General features: G+C 49.4%; 3 protein-coding genes across 5 annotated transcripts in view; 1 reads left to right on the top strand and 2 right to left on the bottom strand.

Moving 5' to 3' along the window:
- Positions 1 to 4149, bottom strand: part of DNAJB14 (DnaJ heat shock protein family (Hsp40) member B14) — a 28387-nt gene extending 24238 nt beyond the window's left edge. The window contains exons 1-2 of one of the 3 annotated variants that reach the window (XM_069783931.1): positions 3882 to 4024; positions 1717 to 1847 (exon numbers count right to left, since the gene is read on the bottom strand). Coding sequence is in view for 1 of the 3 variants with exons in the window: in XM_069783922.1 (XP_069640023.1) it covers positions 3882 to 4014 (133 nt within the window). In the remaining 2 variants the exon portion in view is untranslated. Of the gene's footprint in view, positions 1 to 1716; positions 1848 to 2704; positions 2997 to 3881 lie in introns of those variants that run through there. The other 2 variants (XM_009923143.2, XM_069783922.1) reach the window with 2 other exon arrangements.
- Positions 4150 to 5697: 1548 nt separating this feature from the next.
- On the bottom strand, positions 5698 to 8090 carry H2AZ1 (H2A.Z variant histone 1). The gene is made up of 5 exons (XM_069783961.1): positions 7865 to 8090; positions 7343 to 7420; positions 6837 to 6950; positions 6243 to 6372; positions 5698 to 6090 (listed from the first exon to the last, which is right to left on the bottom strand). Exons 1-5 carry the CDS (start codon positions 7865 to 7867, stop codon positions 6029 to 6031), a joined length of 387 nt encoding a protein of 128 aa, XP_069640062.1. The 5' UTR covers positions 7868 to 8090; the 3' UTR covers positions 5698 to 6028.
- Positions 8091 to 10376: 2286 nt separating this feature from the next.
- LOC138685466 (sel1-repeat-containing protein YbeT-like) lies at positions 10377 to 23643 on the top strand. The gene is made up of 5 exons (XM_069783893.1): positions 10377 to 10855; positions 20379 to 20520; positions 20687 to 20732; positions 21716 to 21802; positions 22901 to 23643. Exons 1-5 carry the CDS (start codon positions 10754 to 10756, stop codon positions 22995 to 22997), a joined length of 474 nt encoding a protein of 157 aa, XP_069639994.1. The 5' UTR covers positions 10377 to 10753; the 3' UTR covers positions 22998 to 23643.
- Positions 23644 to 24646: the final 1003 nt, after the last annotated feature.

Below are 24646 nucleotides of genomic sequence, written 5' to 3'. Positions count from 1 at the left end.
TCTTCTACATTGAAAAAGAAAACCATACAATGGGTCTGGGGCCATTGTCTTCTTCAAATAGAAGATACAGTTCAGATATTCAGAAACAACTTTGACTCTTCCATGAACTGCTGGTGATAAAACAGGCTGTTAGAACTGTAGTACTAAGAGTGTGTTAAAGAAAACTTTCACTGTGTATCTAGGTATTTTAAAATAGGACATACAAGGAACCAAAGACTTATTTTGTTAGCAGGTAAGGCAACGAATCTTATCTCCAAATGTGTCTGAAGGCTCTCTTGTGTGTACTGTTACCTGCTGCTGAATGAAAGATCCTTGCACTGCATTTGATTCCATTATGCATTGAACATGACCCCCACTTTCACTAATGGAAGAACTGTTTAATTCAGAATTTGTACTAATGCAACAGCCTAAAAAACTAAGCTCACGTACGCCTGGAAAGTTTGTTTTTAAAGACAGCATCAGAAATAGCGCAAGAAAATCTTAAGCACTGAAAAATAAAGTTGTCCTTAACATCATTTTCTGCTGTCAACTCCAAACAGAATGGCACCTAAGTCTGAAAAGGAGATCTTGTCCTTTGTTATCTTTAAATCCACTCTTACAAATCTTTTCCAGACAAACAATTAGTTTCCATTCAGTTGCAAAATTAATCATTAGCAAAAGTCATCATCAAACAATATTTTGAACAGCTGAATTGTAAAACAATTTTCTAGCAGAGTGACGTCAACATGAACACTGCTACTATGAAGTCATTATCTAATTATCATTAAATAAGCACTGACCTTACACTTCACACTAGTAAAGCCTTAAAATAGCACTGCTGCAGTCAGCGTATTTCAGGCAGAAGCTTTGTTTAGCAAAACTAAACTTCACTGATGACTGAACTAGTGCTGAATGCACTTTAAATGCAAGTGTTGCCAAAACCAAACCACACATAGTATTGTTTTAGAGACAATAGTTAAAACCTGCTCTCTGTCCATTTATAATCCGCTATAACATCAGGAGGAGGAAGCTCCCATCGGTAAAATATTCAGCGCTACCGTTCTCATTGCTTTTATCACTAATGGAACATTATTTGTGAAATGGTGGGCAATTGTTCTCAAAATGATTCTAAAGATACAACCTATGAAGAATCTGTGACTTCAGTGAGAAATTAGTATGAACTACCTTCTAATACATACCCTGAAAACAAGTGAGCACAGTAACACCTGAGGCTGCACCATATTGTCCTATCACCATATAAACCCAACACATTATGACTGTAAAATAAGAATTTGTGTTAGAACTAAGAGAGCTCACAAAACCTTAACTGTTTCCTTCTCTTCACTATATGCTGACACACTTTTAATTACGTAATGAATTACTTTTTTTTTTTTCAAGTGGACCCCCCCTGCTTTATTTATCTAAAAGATTACAAGGAGATAACAAAGCAGTCATTTTGTTTGTTCTTAGTCAGTGTAAAATGCCAGTTCTAATTTATTGCGCAACTTCCAGTTCCTGTCCCGAAAAAAGGACATTCTGTGTGTCCTTGCAGCTTACTGCACTTTTAACAAGGCTATTTAAGTGCCTCAAAAACTTAAAAAAAAATAAAAATTTGAATGAGTTGATGTTGTTTTGGGAGGAAATGGGATGAGTTGAAAAGAATTACCAACCTCCACAGCTAGAAAACTGAAGCACAGGGATATTACAAGTTTAGAGAGTCCCCTAATTTCTAAGTACCTAGTTCAAATCAGGCCTAGGGCCTGATTTTTTTCAGTGGTATTAGGGCATCTGCAATTCTCATTAGCTTCAGATGGAGCTTTAACTGCCCACCAGTTCCACAAATCAGGCCCTTGTTTCAAGCTGAATACCTGAAAAATGAAGCACAAACAATTAGCCGTCACTAATGGAAACAGAGTGAAGTGACTTGTTTAACATCACAGAGAAATTCTGTGAAGCATTTAGTTTCAGTACACAGTTCCCCAGATCAGAGTCCACTACCACAAGACCATCTTTTCACCAGATCTGTACCTCATTTGTGACACACTTTGCTAATTTCCACAGTGAATAAAACAAGTGTCCTACAGACAATAGCCTAATTAGCCATCTATTTCTTGCACTGAATACTTTACAATGGTGGTTTTGTAGTAGGAGTCCTACTTAAAAAAAACAAAAAAAACAAAAAACAAAACACAAACAAACCCAAACACTCAAACCATAAATCAGATGGAGATTTTTTTTCCCCCCCGAAAGCTACTGTAACTCTTGGAGATATTAGATGGTAATAAGCTACGTGAAGCAGACAAGGCGGTTTACTCTCTTTGGTGGAAAAAGCTGAATTGAAACCCTCAGCCTTCCTGCCTCCTGACCAACACAGCTTCCAAAAAGCTGAAAGTCTTTTCATGCACGTTATCTTCTCAAGCCACAGAAATTTAGGGGAATATGGCAAACTTCTGCTTGTTTTTATTTCAGAGAGGTACGTCACGTAGCAAGAATATAAACAGTGCCACGTTCTTGATCCAAAGCAATGGTTACCTTCTTCCAGGTGATTTATCAGCAACATCCATCCTGTCTTGCAGGAGAGAAAAAAAAACAAAACACCACCACTCAAAAAAACTATTTACTATAAAAAAAAGAAAAGCACTGATGAGACCTTTGTTTATTGTTTGTATATAAAAAGCAGTCAGGAGATAAGAGAGGCCAGAAAACATTCACTGGATCTGCTCACCTGACTTAAAGGCTTCACTACAGAATAAAAGACAGCGCAGAACACTTCCAGTCAGGATTTCGCTCCAAAGTCATGTTCCAAAAATGGCAAATGCTGAGGCCTTTAGGTCAGTACAGAGCCCTGAAGACTTTCGTATTCCTTGCACGGCACAGACAATGTAAGTGAGAATCAGAGAAACGCAACAAGTCACTGCTGCCTTCGAAGGTATTTCAAGCTGACTTCTGACACTGTGTGACAGAGGCTCCAAGACAGGTAACGGCTCTGCATACACTGAAACCTTACTATTGCTCCTTTTAAAAAATAATTTCTAAATACCTTTTGCTAGAAAGACGCCAATTATTTTTCAGGTTTTAGCACAGAAGTGTCTGAAGAGCCAATTAAGTCACGGGGGGAGCCACCGATCCCATTTCCTCTAAGAAAGTGAAACCCGTGTGCAATTCCTACGTAGCTACTGTACAACCAGAAGGGAAACAAAACCAAGAAAACCGAAATCAAAGGTAAATTAGAGCATGAAGGTGCTGCCCAGTGTGGAGCAGCAGCTCTTACTGCAAGCTGTTAGCGAGGGGGGTAATTCACGTTGACAGAAGAGAAGCCAACCCAGCCTGTCTCGGCCTGGGGCCTGAGGTGTCCTGCTGTTTGTTAATCGGGTCTAAGCCTAGTCTGTACGGCTACACTTCTGTCGATGGCCAAGGGGAGAGGGGAACTGCAGGCGAGGACTCGGGCTGGCCCAGAGCGAACCCCTTTGGCGAGGGGGGAGGCAACCCCGCTCCTCCCCACCGCCTGACGCCAGAGGCACACACCGACGGGGGAAATGCACCTGCCCTAAGCGCTCCTCCTGGGCGCTTCCATCACCGCTTCGGCCTTTTCTTCCCCGCCGAGCCCCACACGCCGCCGGAGACCCCAGCCCGGGCTGGTTTAGGAGCAGCGTCGTCCCGGCACGGCGCAGAGAACGCACCGCCGGCTCCCCCTCGCCTCAGCGCCTCAGCCTGCGGCGGCCGGCCGCGCGGGCTAAGAGCCCCCCGGGGTGAGGAGACCCACCCGCCCGCCCGCCGGCCGGCCCCGCGGTCCCCCTCGTCCCGACGGAGCAGGGCAGCGGAGAAGCGGCAGAGGGGAGGAGGGACGGCCGCGGCAGCAGGGCCGACGGGGCGCCGGGCGCGGGGAGGGGGCCGGGCTTCACCTCGGGCCGTCTCGGTCGGGTAGAGCTTCTGGGCCTTGCCGAGGAAGCGGAGGGCGCGGTCGCGGTTGCCGGCCTCCAGCGCCTCCCGCGCGATCCCGATGCACTTCTCGGCCTCGTCCCGGTTCCCCTCCATGGGCTTCTCCTTCCGCCGCCTCCGCCCGCCGCAGCGCAGAGAGAAGGGGCCTGAAGCCAGAGCGGAGCCGGGCGAGGCGGAGAGGAGCGGAGCGGAGCGGGCAGGAAGGAGGGCGGCGGGCGGGGGCTGCCCTCACTCCGCAAGGCTCATCCCGCCGCGCCGCGCCGGCGGTACCCGCAGCCCCAGCGCGGCGCTCGGCCCCGGCAGCCAGCCCGGCCCGCCGCCTGCTTCCGGGGCGCCCCCGCGCATGCGCCGCCGCCGGGGCCAACGAGCGCCCCGCCCCCCCCTCCTTCCAGCCCCGGGGCTCCGGCAGCTGTCCCGGCAAGGGGCCGCGCCGCAGCCGGCGCCGGGCTCGTCCCCGTCCCGGTCGGGAGCGCCGCCGCTCGCCCGCAGGCCCCTGGGGCCCTGCCGCCGCCTGGCAGCAGCCCGAGGGAGCCGGCTGCGATGGAAAAGTACCGGGCGGGCGGCTGCGTGCTACCGCTGCACTGCGGCCCGGGGAGCGCCGCGGCCCTTGCGGAGACCGTACAGAAGCGAGAGGAGCCCGCGCGTTGTCATTCGCTACGGTGCATTAACTATGCGCTAAGGCACTTGTCGGCACCTTGTAACTGCTCACTGGCATTAGCGATCAGACCCTGCCCAGGACCGCCTTCCTGGGGAGAAAGCGCCCGCGCCAGCTCCAGAGGACGAGCACAGTTAATACCGGTCTAACCAACCTCTACAATCTAGGTCAACACCTTCCAGCTACAGCACTGCAGCAGAGATTTTACCCGAAAGGTGTTACAGAAACAGAATAGCCTGTTCACTGCAGAAGGATCTTTATTTGAAGTCTTTCCCTGCTGGAGCAGCAGTTCTGGAAGGCACGGAGCTCACTGCCCCCAGCCCCAGGAACCAGTCTTGAACTCGGAAGGCTGGAGCACAGCTGAGGGAGAGGTGATCAGAACCCCTTTTCCTCTGCTACTGCTAAGGGTGCTACTGTTACAGCCGTAATTTTAACTCTTCATCCTTAAACTCTTAATTGCGTAGTTTGGACACTCATCACCACCCTCAGACTAACAGAAAGCAAGCGCTTTCCAGTTCAGATCCCTGCAACCAAGCAGAGGTAAAGCCCACCAGTGAAGAAGCAACACCAAGACAGAGCTATTTGACTGCTGCCTTGGAAGCAGGTTTTAGACTCTTCCCCAAAGCTCACACACCAAGCGCCAGCAGAGGCTGCTGCAGTACAGCCTCTGCCTTACAGACATCCCTCCCTGGTCTCTTACGAGATGACAAAGTGAGAGGGGTCAGGCTCTACCATAAAGAAAAATCAACTGAAGTTGTGGATTTCCAGCATCCACCCAGCTTACCTTCTTCCTCCTCCATGACAGACCCCTTTGCCCTGTGAAGGCTGACATCAAGTAACTGGCCCCAAGCAGCAGCAGCCGCCGCCACCTTAGACCTACCCTGCCAAAGGCAACTGCCACCCCCCACTGCTGGCTCCCTTTGCAAGAATGTAACTTTGTGGGATAAAACCCCTAGGCCTCTCACCCAATGGTATTTACCAAGTGCAGTGTTCTAGGACCTTGTTTCCAGACACCCCAAGGACAGCTGACAGGATTGTCAGAGTTGCATGTTCTTGGAATGATTCATTGAGAGCTGCATAGTTGGGACCAAGTATTTTTCAGTTAGTGGACAAGAGACAATCAGTCTTGATATAACATTTATTGAATACTTCCACTCTAGTGGATGAAAAGTCTGTACAAAACCAAACATTTCCTTTACTTAAACCAATCTAAAAACAGTCAGCTCAATCAAAACCCACTACAAATACAATAGCTTCTTTGAAGCCATGGTAACACTTAAATACGGTTAAGACTTCAATGCAGAAATTTGGTTTGTTAGAAAGCTCAAGGGAGCTTTAGCTTCTCAAAGTTACAAAAAGGCAAAGTCGTGTTTCACAGATACAGTCCACTGGAATCACCAACACTGGACAATTAAGTACTTAGAGTCCTGAGATAACAAGGAATCCTGGTATCCTTTAGACAGTTTTCTGTTGTCCTTTCTTTCCAATGAGAGACTTGTGGATATGCGGTATTACACCTAAGAAAGAGCAACAATTAAGACCATGTTATTTCTCTTCAACAGTTGTCCTGAACTTTGCACTTCAAATAAAACAGCACTAAGCAACCCCTAGTCTATTCAAGTTCCTGCCACCCAGCTCATCACAAACAGTCAGCAAGCAATTTACATACCACCACCAGCAATTGTTGCCTTAATGAGAGAATCCAATTCTTCATCTCCTCTAATTGCAAGCTGCAAGTGACGGGGAGTGATACGTTTCACCTTCAAGTCTTTGGATGCATTTCCAGCCAGCTCAAGAACCTGAGGACAAGACAACTTTTAAACCAAGTTACACAAATCAAGTGAAACCAACTGCATGGCCCTGGCTATTTTATTCTCTATGCCAAATATGCTATTAGTGACACCAAGACGGCAAACAGTGCCTCTTTTGAAAGGGTTCCTTCGTTTGGAGCTCTACATTTAGTTTTCCCCAAGAACAGAGTAAGTGTTTCAGAGCAGATAGGACACACTGTAATAGCACATTTCATAAAATACTTCACACTTCCATCTGTCCTATAAGTCACAGCGCTTTGAACTGCACAAAATGCGGAGCAAAATGTCCCATGTGCATTTCATGGTCTCCTGATGAGGCATGCACTTAAAACTGGCTCAAAGCAAGCAAAGAGTTCACAGCCCAGTCCAAATGGGCAAAATACAGCAGGCTCTGGTCATTGCACCCTTTTGGAGTTGACCAACTTGCTTGCACCCCATTGCAGGAGCATTACCTCAGCTGTCAAGTACTCCAGGATTGCTGCGCTATACACAGCGGCTGTGGCTCCTACACGCCCATGGCTGGTAGTCCTAGACTTCAGGTGCCTGTGGATGCGGCCAACAGGGAACTAGAAAACAACAGAAGTATGACTAGGCTGTGACGACAGACAGAAAAAGAAAGCCACTACTCTAAACCACATGCTGGGCAACAGAATCCCGGTGGCAGAAGCACGGATTATATTTCAACACTTCAGAATCCAGCTAAGGACACTGTATGCCAAGTTCACATCAGCAACTTCACAATTCTAACTGCAAGCAGTAGCGACAGCCACAAGGAAATTCTCTTCCCTCCCACACAGACATGCAAAAGGTCTAAAAATAGTCATACCAGACATTTACAAGACTCCAGATCCTTACACCATTCTGTACGACAGACCGTGCTGCTTTCACAAGGCACAACCAACCAAGAGATGGAAGGCCAACCTGCCTTTCATTCACCCATGCCCCAGTGTCTGCTCACCTGCAATCCAGCCCGTTGAGAACGGGACACTGCTTTGGTCTTGGTCTTTCCGGAGTCCTTCCCAGCTTTACCACCAGCCTACCGAAGAGATGCGTGAGAGCTGCCGCGCCCGCCGTCCCCCCTCAGAGACACCGTACCTGCCAGGGACGGCGGCCAAGGGCCCGCGCCGGCAGCGCCGCGCATGCGCTCCCCTCCTCCCCCCCCCCCCCAGGGCGGCACGCGCGACCGCAACGCGCGTGCGCGCTGCCCGCTACACCTAGCGGCACAGGCCGCTCCAGGGGCGCATGCGCGGCCGCCACGCCCTCTCCCCGGCCGCACTAGTGCGCGTGCGAACAACCCCCCCTCCCCCCCAACCGCCGCCGCCTACCGGCAGGTAACGCGCCTACCGGCGCGCGCCGCCCGCGCTCCCCTCCCCCGCGCGCGCCCCCACCTCACGCCAACGGCCGCATCAGCTCGATCCCCTGCCAGCCCCCGGCAGCGCGGCCGGCCGCCCCCACCCCAGCGGCCCCCGCGGCTCCTCACCATGGCGAACCGGACCGCAGCGCCGCGCAAGGGCAGACAGAGGAGGAGAGCGTCCCGCACGCACGGAGCCCGGGCGACAACACCGACCCGTCCCGACCCGCCGCGATTCAAACTGCGTCCGCTCCCGCCTTCCCCCGGCGCTTTATAACGGCCGAACGTGCCTGCATCCGGGAACCCCAGCCTCGCCCCTAGCCAATGGCTGCGGGCGGGGGCGGGCCGCTCTGCCCCAGCGACAACCAATGGCGGGGCGGGGAGGTGCCAGCCTCGTGATGCGGAGTGCGGGAGAGGTCCCGCCCCCCTTTAAAAGGACAGCGCTCGGCGGGGGGGGCGGGGCGCTGACGGCCCGGGAGAGCGGCGGGGGGGGGGGGGCGGAGTCCCGGGCGGCGGCGGCGGCGGTCCCCAGGGCGGGAGGCTCCGCCTGCCCCGGCTGTGGCGGCCGCGGCCTGCCGCCGAGCCGACGCCAGGCGTCCCCCGGTCGAACTGCCAGGCCCGGATCCCCCCCACCCCCCCCCCCCTTCCGCCCTCCGCCGTTGTTTCACGGGAACGGAGGCGCAGTCCCCGCTCGTCCCGGCCCGGGGACGCGCTCCCGCGGTGCCGGTGGTGCCTGGGGTAGCGCGGAGCGTCTCCCGCGGAGGAGCGGGCCGCCCGCCAGGCGGGGCCGGCCAGCCGCGATCAGGGCGGGCTTTCGGGCGTGCCGGCTGCTGCCGGGCGGGGGAGTCGCTTCACGAGTCTCACCCTCTGAGAGCTAAAATCTGACTGAAAATAAATAAAATAAAATAAAACAAAATAAAATGAAAAAACTAAGCGTACCTGGAGCGCGCTGGGAGCCGGAGCAGCCGCCCCAGGGGCAGCCGCCCACTCGTCGCCGCAGGCCGCGGTGCCGGCCCTCCCTCAGCCCCACGCCCCTGCGCGCCCGCGGCCGCCCGGCCCCCACTCGCCTCCCCTAACCCGAGGCGTGAGGGACGGGCCTCGCCGGCCTCCCCCCGCCCGCCCAGGGCCTTCCGGAGAGGGAGAGACCCGGCTGCCGCTTCGGGGAAAGACGGCGACGGCCGCCGCTGCTGCCCAGGCAGGGGATGGGGTGTCGGGGCGCGGTGGGGTCGCCGGCGGCAGAGGTGGGTGCCTGAAGTCACCGAGGGCCCCGACTCGTTTATTAGGGGTTATTTATTGCCAGGTCCCGTGCCTGTACCGAGCCTAGCTCTGCCTCGCCTTTTACTCGAGTTGCTTTGGGTCTGCCGGTTGAAGGCTTCCCCAATAAAGTTAATTGACTTGGCGTACAAGGCACCTCAGAAGCAGCCTGAAGGAGATTACGTCCCGGGCTTGGGATGAGGAGCTCCTACACTGCATTAGCGGAGACACGAGGCCGCCCAGTGCCTTGAATGAGGACGAAGTTGCGTCTGCTCTTCGTGATGCTGGGGGCGGGGAGGTGCCAGCACGGGCAACAACTCTGCACACGTGCACTGGTTTTTATTTTTACCTCCATCTTATGCAAGAGATGCGTGATTACCAAGGGCAACCCTGCCTCAGACCCATTTGTCTCACTGGATAGTTCACAAACTATGGTTAAAAACTGTTCATTGTTAATTTGGTTCCAAGTATAACATTTAATTAATGCAGTGCAGATCTTCTCAGCTTGGGCACTTCAAATCCCTGCCTGTATTTCCCTGAAATGAAGCCTTAGCCCTGCTGGGTTTTGGTTTCCTTTTTTTTTTTTCAGGTGCCATTTTCAGTACAGCATCATTGCTTCTACTTCAGGAAAAAAGCAGCCTAGCCATTTAACCTCAGAGCTCAGCTGGGGGTGTTCTCAGTTAAACCACCTCCTTCAACTCCAAAAAAGTAACAATTCATTGTGCTCTTCCAGAACACCATAAATCTCTGTTATCTGAGAGATAACCCCATTCATCTGTGAGTATGCAATGCACCCAGGGAGAAACCCTGGTCCTTCAATGGCTGAATAGCTCTTTACAGGGAAGACTATATCTGTCATGTGCTTTACCAATCTAATCACAAAACTGCCACATTAGATGTTCATGTATTTCCTCTACCTTGATATTGAAGGGGTCCCAAGCACGATGAGTACTCTTACAGACAGACGTTTAATGGGAGATATTGCTGAGGGCATAAATCTGTCATGAGGATTTGCTCCTTGCCATAACTTTTTCACTTTTTTCAGGTCTACAACGAGCGAAATACTCAGAACTCTAAGGAGGGTATGTGCTGATCCCTAGAGCTCCACTTCAAGGTCTTTCCAGCTATTCAATGAAGTAGTAAATATTTAAAACTTTGTGGCTCCTCTGCTCCTTCGGCTGACCCCAAATACTTGGTCCCCTGATTACAAAGGACCCTTTGCTCGAGCCTCCAGACAGCCTCAGGCCACGTCGTCAATGCCTTCAACACCAGAGTTTCAGTTCAGGCATTTTGTGTTAGCTGCCGCTTCAGGGTGGGGAGACCTACTTCCAGGCACAAGCACAGAGAGGCAGGACCGAATTGAGAGCAGACACTCCTACATGCAGGAATCTGGCAGTTTGTTTTTATGTAACTGTCTGATGCCTCTGTCTATTTGAAGCATTAGTTGTTTATGTTCTCCTTCAGCAAGCAAGAAGAGGGCTTAGTTTTTTTTTTTAAGTTTAAAAACAAACCTCAAGATTTTACAGAAGCCAGCAGAAGTTAAGATTTCGTTCGCCTTGCTATTTTAAAAATTATTTCTGTCCAAAGTGCCTGCAGCAAGGATCCATTTGCCCTTTTCCTTATGGGGAAGAAAAGCCAAGTTGGAGGCCATAGGGCCGTCTGGGAACAGCATTTGAGATGTAGGAGGGAAAAAAATTGATTTTTTTCTCCCTGTTTTCTGTCCACAGAAGTTCTAGGAACCAGAACAAAAAGGTCTCCTACCAGATGGAGATAATCCCTGCCACAGACCTTCCCTGCTTCCCCGACAGCTCGCTTTGGCTGCATGCTTTCAGCTGCTCAGGGCTCCTTGCAGCTGGGATTACGCAGGTAAGGCAGCCTAACACTGAAGGTTAAGCTAACGCAAGGACGTGTATTTACCAACCAGATCAGGTTAGGGACATGTCAGGTAGAGTACATGAAACTAAGCCTCACATCACCCTACGCTAGCTAACAAGCCTCTTTAACGAGCACAACCTGAACTCCCCCCCTGCCCTGATATTTAATGAGAGAAACTAAAACTAACTTAGGTACACCAGGAGCAACCCCAAAGCAACTTCAGACCCAGCTGTGAGCACAAATAACTCAACCTCAATCCCACATACACAAAGGGAGCACTTAACTACCTCTATCTTCCTAATGAAACCAGTACCCCAAGCCTAACCCCCCAAGTGTCTTACCCAGTTTTTATAACGTAACCACCTCACAGCCAAGAAAGAAGATATGCTTCAACAGGGGCAGAGCAGACTAACAGGCTTTCATTTGTCCAATTAACATTAATAGGTCCCTTTAAGAAGGTGAAAAATCCCTCTAAAAGGAAAGGTTATGGGGAACCTGGTGAGGAAGGATGTAGTCACATAGTGGGTCTAGAAAAGGAACTGCTGATAGTCGGGCTTGTGTAATGGTATTCATACCCTGTGGTCTCAGTGACGAGGCATGCTGGTGTATCTTTTTATTATCTCTGAAGGCCACAGTGGTGAAGGGCTTTGCATCATTTACCCAGCCTTTGTGCCACTGCTTTATTAGTATTGAGTTGTTCTGATGCTTCTCATTACAAGATGTTGTATTTGTACAAAACCATTGCCTGTGTTAGGTATCTTGTGACTGACCTCCTTTCGTTGTAGTACATTACACGCAATCCAACAGACAGGCTGCTGGTATGGTGTTCCTGGACCGCAGGCGCTTCACACCCACCCTGTGAAGCTGGACAGCTTTGCCAGTGGTACGCCTGCCAGCTCTTGACCGAGCGCTGTGCCCTGCCTTAGCAGGATTTGTGCAGGTCCTTGCTGAGGGGCAGTCAGCCTTGCAGTGTGAGCAACCAGGTAAGAATTACCTCCCCTTTGGAGACAGAGGGTTGTAGCTGAGGGACATTCAATCACCTGGCTATGTTCTCAGAGCATGTTTTTCAAAACATCTTAGGAGAATTGTAGTGTAGTACTGCTTTCCTTTCTACTCTTTCTACTACTTCATATGATTTCCTTGGACACTAACACTCATTTTCACTTGCCTCCAAAATATGGACACATTCTCTAAAGCAGGGGCCACTTCTCACCCCTCACCAACTACTAGGCTATGAACACGGTATTATTTGGACTTTCTCTTGACTTTGTTTCATGCAGCATTTTAGTTTCTGCAGAAGTGGTGGGGATCATCCTCATTAGTAGACTAATGGATGAAGCGCTTGCAGAAAGCTCTTTGTATCACGTCCCTCAGGTAACTTGGCAGTTTCTGGATCCTGAACGAGTTTATGTGGGAGATACACACCTAGATGCTCAGCCCTGCCGTGGTATTCCCGGGATGCAAATTTGAGTATCTGGGAAACTTCAAAGCCACACAGGAGAAGGCATTTGAAGAATTCATTTTTTTTAGGTGACAGCTAAGCAGAGACAGCTTAGTTTTTAGTATACAGTTTTTAGTCAGAGGTTTTACTGTGCCTAACTGTGACCTAACTTGCTCTTAGGTGAGTAATTCAGTTCGTTGTTTTTTTTTTTTTAAGTCTGTAACCACCGCTTACATTCATTTAGGCTCTATTTTTGTGGTGAGCTCAATTACAGTACAGCTTGTATTTACCCCTGGGGTCCTCCCCCCTTGCGGAAGGCTTCCCTGCTGCCCTTTTGCAGGACCTCTATTAAATAGCAGGGTTCTGCTCAGCTGGGTCTCTCTGCCGGCTGCTGTGTTTGGGTTCAGGAAAATCACATCCTCTCTGGTTGCACTGTGGTGTTGTGCATAGTGATGAATGGATGCAACTGTTCGGTTTAACAGATACGTTTATTAATCTGGTGTCTGGAAACAGCTTCGCACATCTCCATAATAGATCTACGGATAACACTTGCATACTGATTTCAGACAGACTTGAACTGCCCTTATATCTACGCTGGTGTTCATTGTACGCTCTTGTATCAGCTATTAATAGTGTCATAATAACTAGTCTTAATAGATTTTTATCTTGTTCTTTTTTAGCCAGCTGTGAAAGGAAGCTATAGCTAGTTAGGCAAAATGAAATGCCAGTCTGTCAGAGATGGTGCCAGCCAGAACTCCTTACCCTCATCCTTCCCATCGTCTTACACAGAAACTTATCCTCCCCCACTCTCTTCTTGTTGCTGCGTGCCTCTATACTCCCTGTTACCCATATTTGAGCTCCATTCAGTGTAGTAACTACAGTAACATTTATTTGTGCTGTGCTATAAAGCCATATGCAAGTACCTACTCCAGCTGTGTTCAAGTTGGGGAACTCTCAGGGTGGATCTAATTTGCCCTGTGATGCCTATGCCCAGAGGATGTTGTAATTAAATAGGCTTGTACCAGTTGCAGCCATTTGGTTATACCGATTTCTTTTCCTAAGAAAGCAACCTGGAAAAACCTTTTTGGGCTAATCGCTTCTTGTTGTTTAATCTACCATCACTCCTAGACTAAGCCTAGACTGTAAAGAGTCTGCATCTCAGGTGGTATTGTGTTTGATTTGAACAGGTGGTGTGCTATGAGCTTGTCTTATTTTGGTTCGTTCTTTCAGTAATATATATAATTCTTTCAATAATTGTGTGTTTCTTCAATCAGTTTGCTTACTAAAAGATTTAAGTTAATTGGAACAGAGAGTAGTAAATGTTAAAAATCAAATGAGAAAGGATGAATGCAATGTTTCACACCTGTCTTTCAGTGCAATCCTTTGAAAATAAAAGAAAATCCTTTCTTTTCTCTATGGGACACCAGCTCTCCCAAACAGTAACTTTGTCCTATTAACTCTTTACACTCACAGTCACCCATTCTTCTTCCAGCACTTGACATCTACCTCTCAACTGAAGTGGAGTATCTGAGCGCTTCTAGCCCTGACCTTGACAATGCTCAAGGAGGGAAAGAGAAACTGTCTGATTAGAGAAATCCTTTATGTGAAAAAGAAACAGGAAGAAAATTGTGTTTTCCTGAACATGGCTGGTTCCAGGTTTCCAATCAAAATGCTCCTTTGCAGGATCTGGAAATGGTTCTTTACAACTTGTTCTGTGAAGATGAAAGGGAAAATAGAAATGCCACCTGCCCCTTGGAAGAGCAGAGAGAAAATTTACTGGGGAGCTTGTCCTTTCCTTGCCAAAGTTGTTGCAGGTAGAAGGGATCCAATTCTTTGTTGGCAGGAGGCAGCTACTACAGCCATCATTTGTTTCTAGATTGGCAACCTGGTTTACTTCTTCCTTGTGGTGTAAGTTGATTTTTGTAGAGAAGTAACTCACGCTCACAACTGGAATGAGACCCTGTACCACACCTGGCATAGCCCTCACTGAATAATGCATAGTTAGTAACAACAGGGTCTCATTTTTAGTCGTCTGCAACAAAGAACTGCAAGCCCCAGGGTCTGTTTTATATTGAGAAAAGTACCGATTTCCCACAGCTAGGCGAGATGTCAGTATGAATATAACTATTACCAATATGCCTTTACAAACAACAATAAGAATAACTCAGGAGCTTACTTCTGCCAAAATTTGGGATTGCAGCTATAGGATGGCTCATTCCCAAGAAGAATGACTCCTTGAGAGGTTGGGGGGTTTTTTAATCTTTAAATTCTAATAATAGTAGCTAAAAAAAGAGAAGGGTAAGTAGGTATTAGACTCCTCACCTTCTTTCATCTCTTCCTGGCTCTTTGCTGCAGTGAAGGTCCTTCTGCTCTGGACTCGTTTAGAAGTTTCTGAGTTATTTTAGTTTCCTTAATGCAGAGTTTTGCACTTGGAAGTGATTGATCCTGCAGTATGACTATTAATGTCCAATTAAATTTGATATACTGTGAAAATGGTTCACACTTTGACCAGGGGCATAAAGATGGATCTCTTCAACCATAACGGGGCTGTGACTGAGCAAATTAAATTGGCCCAATGGTGGCAGCATAACATAAGAAATAAAATACAAGAGCATGAAGGGTTTCCTCTTCAGTAAGGTTATTAGCCCAAGTCATCACCGCCAAGAGGTATCCTTGTTCTTGGGGGTGGGGTTGCCTTTAAAACCAAAGCATGCCACTTATCTTGCTGTAAAATTGGAAAGAAAAATATTTTATTTTTACTGTCAGGCAACCAGGCAAGGTCAGCACTTCGCATGAGATGGACCTTGTCTGACGGCCATCTGGTTAAGATCCTGTGCTAGGACTTCAGAGCAGGCAAGGCAACATGCATTAGGGATCTTGTGTTAAAAAGAGGTGTTTTCTTAGATATGAAGGGAAAACAGAATTTGGTGTCCAAAAGTCACTAGGTAGAGTTACTGCAGATGAATAGAAGCATAATTATACAGCTCTGCCTTTAACAAGTAAGCTCTTTTCTAGCTTAAAAAAAATAATCCAATCCTGTTGAATTTTGTGGGGGTTCTGTATGTTCTGATAATTTCCCAGTTATACATCATTGTGCCTTTTCTAATTTTCTCACCTGGGACTCAGCCTGCATGTTCTTACATTTGTCCAAAATCCAACACATCACACCCCATGTGCCTGTGGAGACCATGCAATTGAAATAACAAGATAAAGAACATCTGCAGTGGTGGGTAACGTTATCATTGCTTGTGATGCACTTTCCTTCTCATACAAAAAGCAGAAAGAAAAAAACCTTCAAGTTTATCAAATACAATGATTTACTGGTAGGGGCTTGCAACGCCTGGGAGCAGGCTGAAGGAAAATAAATATTCAGCCCAGAGAGAGTTAAACATCAATGGTTTGAAAGGATTTTGGCAGGAGCATCTTCTTTTCTATGGCTCTGCAAGGGGATGTGTATCTGTCCCTCTTTTTTTTATCTTAGTGAAGCAGCTGGGCTGCTGCTGCCATAAATCAGGAGCAAAACTAAGGGACAGTGATGGGGAAGACTTATGGCAGGGCAGCAGTGCGTGGTGAGACAGGGAGCAGACCAGATTAAAATGAGGCACTCAGACCTCCTGCAGGAGGGAGGGATGGGGGACGCAAAGCCTGCAGCGTGGCGGCGACGGGAGGGAAGGGGCAGTGCTGGTACCTCCCAGGCAAATCCTTCTCCAGGGGCTGAGACCCCCCACCCCTCCGGCTCAGCGTGGAGCAGGTGGGAGGTAAGTGTGGGGATGGGCTCAGGGTGGGAGCGCTGGCACCAAGGTGTTATATGACGGCCTAGACCCCACAGCTGGCTGGGCACACCGGGAAGCAATGCCAGCCCCTGAAAACCACTGGTGCCAGGGTGGGTCGAAGCACAGGGAGCTGCTTGCACACAACAGCCTCTCAAATGGGAGTCTTGCAATGCCTTTCTCAGTGCCGTGGCCTGGAGCAGACCCAATTGCAATGTCACCAAAGCCTCTGCAGAGTCCCTGGGGCTTTCTGCTCACCAGCATAGGGAACGCAATGCAGGACTCGCTGATAGTTGTTGCAATGCAGAGTTTGGGGAGCGGGGGCTTTTGCTAGCACACAGTAACGTGTGGCAACTTCCAGTGCAGTCATTATGGGTGGGATTTTTAGGCATTCCTCTTGATCACCTTTTTGATCTTGATCACCTGGCTTTGGCATATGGGTGATGGTGCAGGTGACACACCGAAGCTGCCATAGGAACCGGGTCACTTAAATATGCATGCACAGCCTGGTCTGGCTCCCTCACTGCCCAGTTCACTGGTGTAGCCCCCCTGATACCACTGGGCTTCCTCTTGCTTTAGAGCAGCTCCAATGATGCAACATCTGAAACATGCAAAGTAGTTTCCCAATGAGTCACCACGGAAGAAAAGGGTGGGATGAGGAACCAAGAGCTCCCCCCAAGCCTGTGAGCGTGGTTTCAGGCCAGTGGTCTGCTTCCCCGCCCTGCGTGAAGCAATGCAACAAGCTCCCCACGTTCCTGCGTTTGAGGTAGATGAATGCTTGTTGCCCAGCTGGGGTACCCGAGGAGCTGTCGGTTTCAGGGACTGCTGGTACGCTGTGCCTTCGGTCCCCGGTGCCAGCCATGAGGGCGAAGGGGGGCGGACAACCAGCCTGGATGAAGCCCAGGGGAGTCGCGCCTCTCTCTTGCATCCCTCCTGAGGGGACATGTCACTTCAGGGTGCCCCCTCTCCGTCAGCAGCTGCTTCTTGAGAAACATCATTATGTTTCCCCTCTCTCTTGGTCTTGGAGACATTTAAAACAGCACAACATTTACCTGAACACAGATGTAGCCACAGCAGAGGGCAAAGGAGTATTTTTGGTAACTAATGATGAAAACGTGTGCTAACATCTCCGCTTGCTGCTGGACTAGCTGTGTGCTTTTAGACGCCTGTTTGGATGTTGGTGGGCAGCCAAGCGAGGACTGTTTGTGGTGCCACCTCCCAAAGCTGGGATCAGTGCACTCCAGCACTTTGTGCATCTGCCTTTTGCCATGCATAGGTCTGTCTTCCTCACCCTTTAGGAAAGCTTAGGAAAAGAAAATACCCCCCTCCCCCCCCCAAATCAGATTAGGGATGCTCAGTGGGCCATTTCTAAAGGAACTGCCTGTGAAATGTTTTAATTGCTACACCTGCCAGTGCCTACACAACTGCAAAAAGCTGAAAGCCTCCCCACAAAAACCAGCCTGGAACAAAAAGCGGAGCCAGGCACAGTGTCACCGCAGCGGTGAGGGTGGGAGCTGCCAGCAGCGGATGGCTGATTGTCACAGACATCGCCACGGAGAGGTGGTGTCCCACAGGGAGTATTCGTGTCGGGATGTACCCCCGTGGCAGTGGTGCACGGTCACAGCCTGGCTGTAGAGATTTCCCCCATGACCTGCAGCAGCTTTCCCGCCACATCCTTTCCCCGTTCATTTAGAAATAGTTGTTTGTTTGTTTGCTGTTATGTGTAGCAGATCTATTGCAGGTCTGGTACAAACACGTCTCCCACTCCTTTCCCGAGACTTCAGGCAGCCTCACATGGAGCATAAAGGAGACGCCACAGCCGTGAGCATCTTGCAGCCCCCAAACTTGTACCCACAAAAGCACCGCTGCTGTCTCTTACAGCATTGCGCACCCTATCTCCTGCAACCACCTGAAACATCCCCTGAGATATTCCAGCCACTGCAACAGTGACAAAATAGCACAGTGACAGCATTATGCAGTGCATGGTCACTGTGAAACCAGCCTCTTACTCAGCAGCCTTTGCTCTTCTTCAGAAATGCTGCCCTTCCCTTCACCAGAGATCTGCACTCAGCTTTACCTGAGCTGGACCCTTAACATCAGCCATGTCTCCAGCAAGGAGCACTTCTTACCATATTTCTAGCCATCATAATTTTTTTCAGGACTATCACTTCCTCCTCTTAAATAAGAGCAAAAGCATTCAGCAGTAACTGGATCGATCTGTGACTTGCATTTCCTCTTGGATTTGCCATTGGCTTACAGGGATTTACATACCCATCAGTGCTTTCAGGCCCTGCAGGTCCCCGTTGCATTACAGGAGAGCTGTTTTTGTCAAAATGTCTGGCAATCATCCTTGCCTGAGCAACAGCATTGCATGGGCTAAATGGGAGGGTCTCAAACAGAACAGCAAAATTTCCTACATCCCTAAGCTCATCAGCCAGAAAATCAAATGTTGGGGCATTTGCATATCATTATTGCTTACCTATTTTATCTAGTTAGCCTAATTAGCTAACTAGGCTCATTTAATCCTCAGCATTCACTAATCCCAATTAGAGTTGGGCCTGAACCAGGACCTGGGTTCCAATTAGGAGATAACAAACTCTTGGCAACCTGCTGCCTCCAGTGGTTGCTGCATCTGATTGTGGTGTGTGGGAGTGCAGGAGCCCCCACAAAACAGCAAGGAAGTGCCAGACCCACACCACCCCTCCCTTCAAGCTCTACAGGCAGCTGAGAAGCACATCAGGACCTAAATGTGCTGTTTGCTTTGCAATGGTCTGCATATCCATCGTGTGCTATACCCCCCCAAAAGATGAGGGGGAGTTGGTTTTTGCACCCGTCTGTACCAGTTGCATCAAACCATCTGTAGTGGCCAGAGGGGCCCCCAGCTGTTAAAGCTCCTGTGTCTCGTCATCCTTTCCAGCTGCTTCTTGTCCCCTTGGCTCATTCTGAGCATGGCATGGTGACAAACCCACATACACGCTGTAGCCCCTATTCACAAGTACCCATAGCAATAAATTATGCCCAGATGAAAAAGCGCCCTTGTTCTGTGGCAGCCGCTGTTACCCGGAGGGACCTCAGGATTTGTTTCTGACTTGGCCATTGAAATGGGGCTGCTCGTCTCTGCTCTGCTCCTGCATCCAGTGGCATGCAGGGGGCCTGCAGGTGCTTCGGCACGTCCCCCTGAACATCAGACCCGAGAGTCCAGCATTGCTTGCACCAAAGCTGCAGAGCTGAAGGATGAGGTATTAGTGGTCTCCTCTGGATCACGCACCATCAGCGTGGTTTCTCTCAGCACAGGGTCTGAGAACACTGAGAAAGATGATCAGCGCTTGCCTCCGGTGTTGTTTTCAAAGACTGGCATCTTCCATCCGGGACTGTCCCTGGCCTCTGTCTCCCCGTGTAGTAGGGAAGGGTTTTATCTTCTGCAGTGCTGGCGCCATTGGTGAGACTCACTGCTTTTCCTTGTGGGGAGGCAAAAGGCTCCTGGTAAATTGTGTGGGCAGGAGGCTCTGCGTGGGGCTCCTATAGCCTTTTCCTAACCCCACTCTTCTTTCCCCTGCCAGGGATCTCTGACCCCGCCAAGTTGTGGTTGCTCAAGTTGCCAGCTCCTTTCACTGGAAGCTAATAGCTAGCTCACTGAACAAAGAAAATCCAATTTGGCATCAAAAAGCAAACAGCCCAATTCTGGTCTCTCATCTTTTTTTCCCTGCTGGTGCAGTACAGCAGGCTTTTTGCTGATTTATACTTTGGATGCAAGAAGAGTTTCAGACCCAAGGTTATTTTCCTGTCAGGGGTGGACACTGGTGACGTGTCCTCACTGTAACCAGGGATGTTCACAAAGGGAGTGTTCACATCTGTATGGCGATGTTGTGGTCAGTGGTGGGCAGTGGTGGGCTGAGGACCCGGCTGCCCAGGGAATGAGGCTCCTTCTGGCAAGCCTCTTTGATGAATTGCTCATAAAAGCCTGATGCTGCCTTATGATTTTCTTTTTCTTTTCTTCAAGTGGACCACTAGAAAATGAAAAGATTGTAGTTTCCTTTGCTGTAGCAGAGCTTAAAGCGGGTATTAACCTGGGAGCTGATCTGCTGCTCACTGAAGTCAGTGGCACCTTTTCTGCCAGCTTCAGTGGGTGCTGGAACCAGCTCTTTATCAAAGGTGACTTTGATTTTCTGTGGTTGTGTGAGCTTTTCCTCCCATTTCTCTGTGGGGAATGTCTTTGGGAGGCTTCAGAGCTCAGATGAAATTTGCTGTAGCTGGTTCTCAGCTTCTTTTTCTCCTTGCATCATGACTGCTCCTCTTTTTACAGTTGGCAGCTGTAATCACTGCTGGCCTTCTCCTGCTCTACATCCTGCTGTGCTACGAGGACTTCCATTTCCACGTGGCTCATGTGTACGCTCACCTGGGGTACCCCAATGCCCAGCACATCCTGGGACAGAGGTATTTGCAAGGTAACATTTCTCTAAGCCGTGGCTAACTTGCTGCCAGAGTGCATATAGGTGTAAGCCAGAAGCACAAACGTGGCTCTGCGCTATGCAGTACACCACCACACTGCTGCATTTTGGACACTATATTTTATATGCTAACTATGGCTTTGCTACTTTGTCTCACACTCAGGAGCTGGAGTGGAAAAAAATGAGGACATGGCCATGCACTGGTTCAGGTGAGGTGCAAAAAACCAAAACCTAACTCCTGCCATGGGAAATTGCCCTCTCCTGGGGAAAGGCTGCTGTGGTGTGGGAGGAGGAAAAAGAGCCAGCAGTGCTTTTGGGGGGAGAGCCACGCTGAGCTGTCCTGCGCCGGTGGGAGGGAGGTGCACAGGGCAGCAGCAAGGAGACCAGGAGCTCCCAACTTCTTGCTGTGGGTCAGATGTTTTGCTCCGCTTTCCCCACCTGCTATTGCTATTTCTTAAATCAGTGGGAGGCAAGTAAGTGTCTCGAAAGTGAGAGTGCAGAGGGGTGCTGGTGCTGCTGTACAGCCTTTTGGAGAGGTTCGAGCCGCAGGTGGGCAGTGGGAAAAATGCACTGTCGCAGGAGTGGAGAGGGCCAGAAGCTGCTGAGGCAACAGAAAATCAAGTTATGGCAGTGTATTAATTTCCTGCTCTTGGCACACGCTCCCAAGAGGTTTCCGCCACGTAAGCGAGGCAGCTGTGCATTTGCTGCGGTACCTGCAGTGGTTACACCCGTGGCGGGAGCCTGGGCTGTGTCCCCTGAAACCTTCCCGCTCCTGCTGAGAAACAGGAAGGATGAGGGATGGGGAAAGTTACTGCGCTGCCCAAAAAGTGAGGTGGGGGGGAGGGCAGGTTGGATGTTTTCTCTGTGACTGCTCATGGCGTAGAACAGCATCAGGCTGCAGGATTTTTAGGGCTGAAGTAACTGTGCCTGTGAGCGCAGGGGCTGTGAACCAAGAAGGCATCTTTAAGGACATCCCTACTTAGAGAAACGCTGAAGCGTTGGCACCTTTCTGAATAAAGATGTTTCCCCGTTCAGGGCTTGAAAATTTTAAAGGGGTCACATTTCAGGACACTGATTTATACATACCTTTTTCCTTCTTTGCTCTTACCTCGCTTTAAAACATTCAAACTCAGGTTTTCTTCTTCTGTACTTTCTCTTACCACTTTCTTTGCTTCTCTCTTCCCCCCTGTAGGCAGGCTGCGGGGCAGGGCCATCCCCACTCCTCCTTCAACCTGGCGGTGGGCGCACTCAGAAACATGACTGTGGCACTTGAAGAAGGGTAACCTGAGCTATTCCTCTTCCTTTCCATTACAGCTGCATTCCCAGCTCCTCCTGGGGAGGGCTGGAACCTGGTGCTGTAGATACTCCACACATGAAGCTACTCCAGCGTTTCTAATGCCCTCTCCTTGTATTGTCAGTAATGCAGCCCTACCTGTGGCAAGAAAACTGAAAAACTCAGTTAGCCCAATGAGATTTTAAAAATGAGGTGACACAGTACCCAAAATGCCTGTGGTCTGATTACATATGTATTTCCATCTGTGATTTCCCAGTCAAGGCAAGGGACAAGACCCATACTGGTACAGACAGAGCTGTTGAAGCCACATGCGAATTTTCTGCTAGAAAGACCTGTCTTTCTTTCTGGGGGACCCCCCTTTTCTCTCTCCTTCCCGTCCAGCGAGGTCAATGAGAAGTTTCCTGTTGACTGCCCAGAGGTTGGGTTGAAACCGTCCAGGACACGTTTCTCTCCCTGACGTGCCTGTGCACACTGCATACCAGCATTCCCAGCAAGGCCCACAGCCAAAGAAAACTTGCCTTGTTCTTTGTACATTTGCTGTGGTGACTCATCCTGGGGCTAAGTGAAGCTAAAACAACTGATGAGTTCCCATCACAGTGAAACCTAGTCCTTTTTTTTGGTATTGTTTTGAGTTTTGAGTTTTTTACATTTACTCTGAGCCTGAAAATTAAAATTGAGGTTAGAGAAAGCAGTCTTAAGCTAACTGAAACTAAAAAAGCTATGTTTGGGCAAATCCTGTGAGTTAAAGCTAGCGCGTTTCATTTCAATCTCCACTGCATGTCGCATGATTAGGCAGACTCATGTATTGATTGGTGAAAGGGGCATGTATTTCAAGAGCTCCAAATTCATCTTCAATTCAACTAAGACAAGAAAATCACCAAACGCAGAACATACATGCTCAGACCACAGAGAAAAGCAGAAAGAAAATCAGATCATTTTCTGAATAGTGGAGAGTTAACTTTACAGATGCTTTCAGAGCCAGTAGCTGTGGTCCTCTTATAAAAGCCTGGGTAAATAAAATTTAGCTAGGAATGAATCAAACCTTCTCCTGGATTTTCTTGATGAAGGTTTCGTGTCCTTCAGGGAAGTGGAGAAACTCCTCAGTGTGGCAGCAGCCCATGGGCTCCGAGAAGCTCAGCAACTTTTGGAAAACATTCTCAAGAGCAGAAACCTTCACTGAATGACTGCTGCAACACCAATGCTTGTCCAACCTTGCCTTCTTCTGCACTTAGCAACCCCGCTTTTTCCTTGCCGAGTGTCTAGTCTTTAGGCATTTGAATCATTCATCAGGCATTACATTTGCTTTGCACTGGATCTCCATGCTCAGATCTATGGCAGCGATGTGTTGCTGCTCCTGCTCCTTTTGCTGCCTGGCTCACCACTTCTGAACAGCACTGGAAAGTGGGGCGGAGGAGACAAATAGCCTTCAGGACTGCACTGACAATGGGCACATGAACGTTACTGAAAAAGCACCACCAGTGTTGCACCAACTGATCTGCTAATACTAAGTTAGATCCAAATATTGATCTGAGCTTGATGTGGTGTTGCTGGTGCATTTGTGCTGCGTGTATTTCATGCTCTGCTTATGCATTACAATAAATGATCACGACCGAGGCTTTATCACTGTAAATCAGCATGACATGCATGCATGATGTCATTTATAATAGAAATGACAGTGATTTAATAGAAAATATAAATAATGCCCTCACTTAATAGCTATCATTCCTGATCAATGTTACCCCTGCCATGCCAGTTTTGGGGAAAAGCAATTCAATTTAATGGAAACTACCTTCATTTTCAGGGTGGTCTCAGTTTAAAACCACAGTGGGAGCAATTGCATTTCACGGGAAGTGCACTCACTAAACGAAGATCCACAGTGTTTTGCTAGCGATAAATTTTTTTCCCAGGGTTGCCTTTGTTGGTGTGCAATCTTTCTTTTTTTCCTACTGTGATTATCCATCTCACTTGTTGCATTACGCGAGGTCCTGCGCTCCTCCCAGGTGCCTGAGGCCACACGAGTGAGCCCGAGACCTGGGGGGCTGCCACCAAGGAAGCAAATGGGACTGCAAACCCATGGCAGAGGCCAGGCTTTGGTTGCCAAGAATTGCTTTTGGGCTGTAACTCGTAGGCAAAGGCCTGAAGGATTTTGCCCAGGCTCCCGTTTCCCTGTCCCCCCTCGAGCGTGAGCCTCAGTGTCTTTCTAGGGTGATGCTGGCAACACCTGGGGTGTATCCCGCAGGCACAACATGCTGGCACCCAGCACAGCGGGGGCTGGCAGGGGCTGGTGGCCACACAATAAGCATGGAATGGCCAGGCTTTGCCTCTGCTTTGCCTGGCTGTCCCCAGGCTGGGCTCCTCGGGGCCAGCTCTGCGTCTTGCTTCCAAGAGGAGAGGACAGAGCAGAGGAGACCTGGAGCCTGGCCATCCTTCTGCCTTCCCCCATCTCGTCCCCGGCAGCACCTCCTGCAGACCAACGCTCTCTGCAGTGCAGCCGCCTGCTCCCCACACTCGCTTTTCTCCTTTCTCTTTCCCTTCTGCACTCCCTCCCACGCATCCCTTTATTAAATCTGGTACCACAAAACTTGCAGCAGAGCAGAGCAGAGCACCAGGCGAGTTTCTCTCTTCCCTCCCCCTCAAACAGAAAAGCAAGACAGCGTTTGCCAACTCAAAAAGGAGCTTATTTCCATGGCCTCTGCTGTGGCTGCGGGCTGGGGCCCCGAGCCAGGACCCTTCAAAGGCAGGGGAATATTTCCCTTGAAGTGAGGCTAGTGCTGCATCATGTCTCATACAAGCTTTTTTTTCTCATACAGTAAAGATGCATGAGCTGTA

This window comes from Haliaeetus albicilla, chromosome 1, assembly GCF_947461875.1.
Source record: "Haliaeetus albicilla chromosome 1, bHalAlb1.1, whole genome shotgun sequence".
NCBI lineage: Eukaryota > Metazoa > Chordata > Aves > Accipitriformes > Accipitridae > Haliaeetus > Haliaeetus albicilla.
The sequence above is the reverse complement of the archived record's forward strand: the minus strand, read 5'-3'. Positions and strand labels throughout refer to the sequence as shown.

Excerpts from the sequence above, each read along its gene's own strand:
- H2AZ1 (XM_069783961.1), bottom strand. Across the intron at positions 6,951-7,342 it reads CTCAACGGGCTGGATTGCAG|TTCCCTGTTGGCCGCATCCA; the intron begins GTGAGCAGACAC and ends GTTGTTTTCTAG. Across the intron at positions 6,091-6,242 it reads GGCAACAATTGCTGGTGGTG|GTGTAATACCGCATATCCAC; the intron begins GTATGTAAATTG and ends GCTCTTTCTTAG.
- LOC138685466 (XM_069783893.1), top strand. The coding sequence starts at position 10,754 with ATGGAGATAATCCCTGCCACAGACCTTCCCTGCTTCCCCGACAGCTCG. Across the intron at positions 10,856-20,378 it reads TTGCAGCTGGGATTACGCAG|TTGGCAGCTGTAATCACTGC; the intron begins GTAAGGCAGCCT and ends CTCTTTTTACAG. Across the intron at positions 21,803-22,900 it reads ACTGTGGCACTTGAAGAAGG|GGAAGTGGAGAAACTCCTCA; the intron begins GTAACCTGAGCT and ends CGTGTCCTTCAG.